The following is an 8,862-nucleotide window of genomic DNA, read 5'->3' on the forward strand; positions in this document are numbered from 1 at the left end:
ACTTAAAGAAGAAAAAGAGGTTTTCACCGGTGCTTTTTTTTCATTTTTTTTGCAGTAAAGGGTGTTTTTCACCCCTAAAAAAATAAAAAGCCCGGTTCGACATAGAGTAGATTTTAAAGAAGAAGGTAAACCGAGCTTAAATCCGAATTTTCATTAAAATCGGTGTTGATTCTCAAAATTACACGGTTTTACAGATTTTACCACTGATGAGTGGTCTACAGTACAAGAGAATTATATTATCATACCACGTCATACCACGTCATTCTGGCACAAGACGAGGGATGAGAAAATGGAAGGAAGAATCATGGCAATGAGGACTCAAGTTAGATATAAAAGCCGAATACTCATTTATTAGATCCAAGGTTGCAGATTTGAAGTTAAAGTTTTTAGAAGAAGACACCTTTAGTGAATTGTAATACTTTTAAATATTTAGGCTCAATAATAAGTCGAGATGGTACTTACATGAAATAATATGGAAATAACAATAGCACGGGGAAAACAAGCCACAAAGCACTCCACAGAGTGATATAGAACAACAATCTAATACAGAAATCAAAAAAAGGATCGTTTAGAGCAGAGTGATAAATAGATATTATCCAATATGGAGCGAAAGTATGGCCAAAAAGATCATAAGAATAAGAAGGGAGGAAATATGAAACATCATGGTAAATTCTGGTAAATAGCAAGTAGAATGCTTAATGGCAAAATGGTTGGTAAACAGAGCCCTGTAATGCTACGGGCATGTGCAAAGAACTCCAGAGCACAAGTGCCGGAAGCATAAAGAGGAAGACTTACTACAAGACGGAAAACGTATATAGAAAATTTTATAATAGATGGAGATCTCAAGGAAGCTGACTGGGAAAATAGGAAATTTTCTATGGGGAAAAAATTTCAAAAAAAAAATAAGATCATTCTACCAGGAAGCAAAAAAAATGGAAAGAGGATATCAAAAAAACAACCCATATGTGAGAGATGATAAAGGGATGTTGCTAAATGAGCCGGAAAAAATAATGGGAAACTGGCAAAACTATTTCACAGAACTGCTAAATAAGAGCGAAGTACAAAAGGAAACTAACCATGAAATTGAAGATCATCAGATAGCAATAGAAATACCCACAGAACAAGAAATAAAGAACGAAATAAAGAGCTTGAAAAATAACAAAAGCCCAGGAATAACAGAAATATCGGCCGAAATGATAAAATCAGGAGGGAAAAGACAACAGAAAGAGATATATGACCTGACAAAAAGAATTTGGGAAGTAGAAAAAATGCCAGAAGAGTGGACCATAGCAAGGATATGCCCTATACATAAAAAAGGTGATAGAATGCTATTCGAAAACTAGAGAGGCATCGCACTATTAGAAATAGTTTACAAAATCTTGGCACAAAGTGTAGGAAAAAGGCTAAGTCAATATTCGGAAAAAATACTGGGAGAATACCAGGCAGGTTTTAGAAACAACAGATCAACGACTGACCAAATATTTGCCTTAAAAGAAATACAGACTACCTGTTACGAAAATAAAACAGTAAACTTTGTTTATAGACTTTAAGCAGGCTTACGACGCAATAGACAGCAGATGTACGAACTGATGAAAGAATTGGGGATACCAAGTAAAATTGTCAGGATGGTAAAGATGACGATGGAAAACACAACAAACGAAATAGCTTGGAAAGGGTATACATCGAAAAAGTTTGAAACCAAGGAAGGATTACGACAAGGAGGCCCACTATCAACAACGACGTTCAATCTAACATTGGAAGGAATAATCAGGAAAAGCAGAATAAACATGCAAGGAACGATATTTAAAAACGGCCACCAATGCTTAGCATTTGCAGATGATCTTTTTTTATTCATCCTTTAAGACATACAATGTATAGGACATGTCATTACTTTTACAAACAAACAAACAATAAAATTAATACATTTATAAATTTTATAAACATTTTAAGGTAGATAGAATTTAAGTAATATTTCTGTCCGAAACAAACTCTTCCACAGTATAATAACATTTGGTAAGCAATAAGGTTTTAATGGATTTCTTAAAGAAATATTTATTCATTGTTCCACATTTTTTTGGTAAAACGTTAAATAATCTAATGCTCATATACTTTACTGACATTTCAAATTTATCTGATCTGACGCTATTAGCAACAAGTAAAAAATAACTGCAAAAGTTAATGAAAAACATAATAACAGAAGCCAAAAAATTCGGACTTAAAATAAATGAAGAAAAGACAAAGTATATGATAATGGGAGAGATCCAAAAAGAAAAAGAGAATAACATCATAGTACAAATAGATGGAGAAAAAACATACTCGTTCAAAAGAGCCAAAGAAATTATTTACCTGGGAGCAAAATAGATGAAAATGGTTATGAAGAAGGGGAGATAAAGGCAAGAATAGCTAAAGGAAATATAGCTAAAGCTAGCTATAAAGGATATATAGCAAGAATAGCTAAAGGAAATATACGTATCAAGAAAAACAAAAATAAGAATTTATAAGACGGTTATCAGACCTACAGTAACATACGCATGCGAAGCATGGGTGCTCAAAAAGTCAGAAACAGACCTTTTAGAAAGATGGGAGAGAAAAATGCAAAGAGCAATATATGGAGGTGTGAAAATAGAAGGTCAGTGGAAAAGAAGAGCCAATAAAGAACTGGAAGAACTATATCAAGAGTCAACGATCATGACGACGATCAAAACACAGAGAAAACGATACTTGGGGCACATCGAGAGAATAGGAAGTAAACGAATGCCAAAAATGGTGCCCTCACGAAGACCAATACAAAAGAGGCTAAAAGGCAGGCCAAGAAAAAGATGGAAGGACAGTGTGTATAAAGACTTCAAGAAAAGTAGCATTGAGAGATGGAAAGAACTAGCATTGGACAGAAGGAGATGGAGGGAGGTGGTGAAGGAGTGTATAAAAAGACTGAAGTGTAATTAAATAAAATTTATAAGTTTTATAAGTTATGTAAGTTATATTAAGTTATTTATTATATTATTTATGTAATCAGAAATGTAAACATTTTAGCCCTAGACCTACAAGGCATGTTGCGCTTAATAAATAAATAAATACTTTTAAATATTTAGGCTCAATAATAAGTCGAGATGGTACTTCGATGGTACGTCGAGAAAACAAGCCACAAAAGCACTCCACAGAGTCTTATAGAACAACAATCTAATAAAGAAATCAAAAAAAGGATCGTTTAGAGCAAAATGATAAATAGATATTATCCAATATGGAGAGGAAGTAAGGCCAAAAAGGTCATAAGAATAATAAGAGAGGAAATATGAAACAGCTTGGTAAATTCTGGTAAATAGCAAGTAGAATGTTCAATGGCAAAATGGTTGGTAAACAGAGCCCTGTAATGCTACGGCCATATGCAAAGAACGCCAAAGCACAAGTACCCGAAGCATAAAGAGGAAGACCTACTACAAGACGGAAAACGTGCATAGAAAATTTTATAATAGATGGAGACTTCAAAGAAGGTGACTGGGAGAATAGCGTGCTATGGAGGATGAAAACTGCGCACTCATAAATAGAAGTTCTCGTCGGTACCTGATCTCGAACTCTTCTTCTGCGTGATAATTAATCTACAGTTTGGACTATCCGTCAGCTCATAAAAAATGCTAAAGAAAATAGAGTCAAATAAAAAAATAGATATTTAGCCAGAATGTTAAGTGTTAAGTAGGTATATTGTCAGTGTATATTAAGAGAGACCGCGTTAGAAATGAAGAAGTTTTAAGGCGTATGAGTAGAGAACGTGAACTCAGAGAAATTGTCAAGAAACGTAATACATCTTATCTTGGACACATACATATTTAAACACGACAGCTATAACTTCTTTTAACTTATTATATAAGGGAAAATAGAAAGAAGGCGCGGCCCTGGTAGACAAAAAATGACCTGGCGGCGCAACATCAAAGAATGGACAGGATTAGACTTTCACAAGTCTAATAAGAAAAGCCCAAAATAGAGAAGACTTCGCAAAGATCATCGCCAACCTTCGCTAAGAAGACGGCATCCAAAGAACGAGGTATATTGAATTAAATTAAAGTAAAGTAGAAAATAATTGAAGAATTTATTTGAAAAACAACACATGTATTCTTCTCATAGAATAGTATTTAGTTTCTTTATCCATCTAGTCCAGGGTAATAAGGTTTTTTCCATGACACTCGAGCAGCCAGGGTACTGAAGCGTTTTTTCGACAGGTAATACCTATAAAAGCAAATTGTAACTAGTTCCTGCGTAGGATATGGCGGCCGTTTTTATTTATAAAGAATTAAGTGTCAAAAAATGGCATGTTTCACTTTTTTTTCAAATAATTGGAAAACAGGGCAACTTATGGTTTTTTTAGTACAAATATCTTCGAGATTATGGAAAAAGCTTTAAAATGACGTTTAACAAAGTTTGATATGCTCATTTATTGTTAATATAATTGCGAAAAAATGTCGGAATTGCAAAAAACATTATTTTCGCAATAATTGTTGTAAAGATTAGTGTACAGCTTTGAAATTTTTGTCAAATAAAGGTTCTTTGGTGCTTAATATGTGATAAAAATTTCAAAGCGATTCATTCAATTGTTTAAATTTTATTCAAATTGTTTATCCCAGAGAGCATTTTTTTGCAATAATATAAGTCAGAAGAAAATGACGTTAGAACCATTCCACAGGTGTCAAATGAAAGAGCATGCGCTATATTTTCAACTTGGTTAAAAAAAGTGAATAAAAAATGCATTTATTAGTAATAAATAATTATGCAAATTATCGTAAATCTTTCCTTATAAACTTTTTATTTTGTTATACCGGGTGTCCACTTATATTTTCCCCCATTTTAACTGCCTATAACTTCTAAACGGCTCAAGATAGAAATATGCGGTTTTCACTGAAATGTTTTATTTTAGTAAAAGTTTTGTGTGAATGGATGAAATTTTTTATATCGCTTTCAAATACGAAATAAAAAATGGCAGATTTTTGAAAAGAACTTTGTTGAATTTTTTTAATGGAACACCCAGTATATTCTTTTGTAAATTGAAAGAAAGGTCATTCACCTATCTAGCGATATAAAGTTTTTCAAAATCGGTTGTCAAATCACTGAGTAATTAATTTTTAAAATGAGAGGTGCAACGTGGATATCACATACCTAAATAACACAACTAAGCAAGTTATGTGATTTCCACATTGCATCTCTTATTTTAAAAATTAATTGCTCAATCATTTGACAACCGATATTAAAAATTTTTATATCGCTGGATAGATAAATGTCCGTTTTTTCAAGTTTTTAGGTAAATGACCATTTTTATATCGCTTTTAAATAAAAAATGGCGGATTTTTGAAAAAAAACGTTGTTGACTTTTTTTATTAAAACACCCAGTATATTTTTTTGTGTCATGAGAGAACGGTCATTTACCTATCCAGCGATATAAATTTTTTTAAAATCGGTTGCCAAATGACTGAGTAATTAATTTTTAAAATGTTGCGCACTTAAATAGTTGTGCACTTAAAACAGGGTAAAAAAGTTATTTTTTGGAAAAAGTTATTCAAAAAGTTTATAAAGAAAAATTGACGATACTTTTGCATATTTATTTATTACTAATAAATGCATTTTTTATTCACTTTTTTAAACCAAGTTGAAAATATAACTCATGCTCTTTCATTTGACACCAGTGAAATGGTTCTGACGTCATTTTCTTCTGACTTATGTTATTGCAAAATAATGCTCTCTGGGAAAAACAATTTAAATAAAATTTAAACAATTGAATGAATCACTTTGAAATTTTTATCACATATTAAGCACCAAAGAACCCATATTTGATAAAAATTTCAAAGCTGTGCACTAATTTTTACAACAGTTATGGCGAATATAATTTTTTTTGCAATTTCGATTTTTTCGCAATTATATTAACAATAAATGAGTATATCAAACTTTGTAAGACGTCATTTTAAAGCTTTTTCCATAATCTCGAAGATATTTGTACTAAAAAAATCGTAAGTTTCACTGTTTTCCGTTGATTTAAAAAAAGGGGAAAATGCAATTCTTTGACAGTTAATTGTCTATAAATAAAAATGTACGCCAGATCCTACGCAGGAAATAGTTATAATTTGTTCCTATAGGTATTACCTGTCGAAAAAACGCCTCAGTACCCTGACTGCTGAAGTGTCACGAACAGGGTATATTTTTGTTTTATTACCCTGGCCTAATCTGACACATTCAGTTCTGTAAAAATCTCAGATGTCTGGAGTAAACTACACAGAACATTTGGATAATTTTAGAAAAAACAACAGATAGGTATCTACATAAGTTTTTCTTGATTTGCCAAAATTTTAATTTTTGGACAAGTGTTGTTTTTCAAATAAACGCTTCAATTAAAAAACACAAATCCCAGAAATGTAACTTCAAAACAAAAAAACACTCTATATCAGGCAATTTTACCCAAGAGGTATAAGACTGTCTATAGGTCTAATAAAATTCGCCGGTAAGGAAGAACTGGTAAAAGTTAAAAAAAAAAGAGGAAAAAAGACGTAAAAAAAGTACATGTAAATCTAAAATGTAGTGCATAGTAGATCTTATTTGCTTACTTTGCACTACATAAAACAATATTTGGAAAGGAAGAAATAGATAAAGAAATAAAACTGAAGGTATACAACGCAATCTCTGTACCAACTTTAATAATATGCAAGTGAGACATGGGTAAACAATGCAAAAATAGACAGTACAATAAACGCAGCGGAGATGAAGCAGCTAAGAAAAATAGCAGGAAAAACGAAATTGGACATAATAAGAAATGAAGATATTAGACAAAGACTGAAACAAGAATCGATAATAACCAAGATACAAAAAAGAAAATTAAAATGGTATGGACACATTAACAGGTATAACAGATATTGGACAGAAAAAAGGAAAAACACATCAACAAATGAAAGAGTTAGCAAATGACCGCAAGAAATGGAAGAGATGGATAGAAGATGAATAAAACCTCCGACGCCCCTGAGTGGCATAAGGAGTTTCGAGAAAGAAGAAGAAGAAGTAAATCTAAAATCTTGGCTTAAAAAGTATCGTTTTAAGTATATTTTTGTAATATGTAAAAATACCAACTCAGTTTTAAAAAAATGTCGTTTTTAGCAACTTTTTAATGTCAAAGAACGTCAAAAAAGTAAATCAATAAAAAATATAAGTATTATATTTTTAATAATAAAATTTATTTTACCTTGTAAGTGTTCGCTGTAAATTCATCATTGCCTTGAACAACGCTGTTCAAGTTGTCAGCATTACATCCAAAAATGGATGCAATTATTAAAACGACTAATACACTGCAACGCATCTTTCCAATTTGACGGTCAAAGGATAACTACAGAACGGTTTGAAAATCGCTGGCGTTAAAAGTTCATTCGACCGACCGGTTTCTTGTCAACCTCGTTTAAAACCTTTTTATATCAACTTTTCGTTATCAGTGGAATAGGTAGGTTCTTTTTCCACATTCAAAATTAGTTTCAAACAAAAATTAAATGATAATTAAAAACAACGTTGCCGTGTATTTGTTGATATTCACTTCACTTACAAAATTTCAAAGACTGTCAAATTTGCTTACTCAAAGATTGTGTTTATTCATTTATTCTTCTCTTCTTTTTTCACATTTTAAAATTTTGTGCACTTAGCCTTTTATGCTAGGAAACAAATCACTCAAATCGCCTAAGACTTTTTAAAGTAAGCCGGATCATTATTAGCCTAATAAAATAAAAAAAAATCAAAATGTACTTCCGTACAGGTTGGAATAAATTTTATATCATAGTTTAGGTGAACACAAAAGATATTTTCAAAAAAGTATCCAAATCATATAAGGGGATCATTGTTTAAATAATTAAAAAGGGGTCATTTTTGCACAATATTTAAAAATCAAATTTGCAAAAAAATGTTATTTGCGTTTTAAATAAGCCATATCATATAAATTATTTTGTTTAATAGGAGAAGTTGCACTATATTACCAATTTAGGAAAACAACCTGTGTTAAAAAATATTTAATAATTAATGAGATATTTAATTTGTTTATTAAACGTTACTATATTTTTAATTTCAAAAACGCGGTTTGCCAAAAGAATATAAATCTCAGTAAAACCTCATTTCTTTTATTTTTATGTGTGTTTTCGATAAATGTATTGATAAATTCAAATTTCAATTCAACTCTCCTCTAAAATGGCATTTTTTTTAATAACGTCGCGGGGATTAAACATTTTGAAATGTCGTTTCGATAATCGGGTTTCTGGAAATTTTTCACTAATTAACAATTTTTTTTGTCGTTTTTTTCTTTTTCTCTTTTTTTCCTTATAGTAAAAGACATAGCTTTGCTTTTAGAGGGGGTTTCATTAAGAATGTCCAATCTTTAAGTTGTAGATTATAAACCTCAAAATATTAAGATTTAACCAAAATCGCTCCTAAAACTCGCTCCTTTAACTAAAATATAAAATATGGCTCCTTATTGAACAAGGTGTTTTATTTAAAAATTTAAAAAAAATATTTTTGCTCAGTATTTTAAAACTATTAGACGTATCCTTTTTATACTTAGTACAAAGTGTAAGTACTGTACACCCTATGGAATTATATTAAATACAAGTTTCCGGCTATTACCAGAGGCGTACGACAGGGGACAGAAAATGGTTGAACCTTCCCAAATTCTACGTCACTGGTGAAATTGCCATTTTAGCAAAATTTTTAGATTCTCCAATACTCTCTATGTAAATAACATCCTCTTTACTCGTAACGATAAAGTTATTAGTTTTCGAGATATTTAAAGTTAAACATGTAACGGCACAGTTATTTAGTTATTTTGATTAATATATTGTGCCGCTTAATTTTTAGTTTCAA

General features: G+C 31.1%; 1 protein-coding gene across 40 annotated transcripts in view; it reads right to left on the minus strand.

The window, feature by feature from the left end:
* The window catches only part of LOC114333727 (alaserpin), a 305,048-nt gene extending 297,541 nt beyond the window's left edge, over window positions 1-7,507 (minus strand). For all 40 annotated transcript variants that reach the window (XM_028283678.2, XM_028283677.2, XM_028283695.2 and 37 more), the window contains exon 1: window positions 7,211-7,507. In XM_028283678.2, coding sequence (XP_028139479.1) covers window positions 7,211-7,324 — 114 coding nt within the window. In that variant the 5' untranslated portion in view covers window positions 7,325-7,507. The remainder of the gene's footprint in view (window positions 1-7,210) is intronic.
* Window positions 7,508-8,862: the final 1,355 nt, after the last annotated feature.

Source organism: Diabrotica virgifera, chromosome 2 (genome assembly GCF_917563875.1).
Source record: "Diabrotica virgifera virgifera chromosome 2, PGI_DIABVI_V3a".
NCBI lineage: Eukaryota > Metazoa > Arthropoda > Insecta > Coleoptera > Chrysomelidae > Diabrotica > Diabrotica virgifera.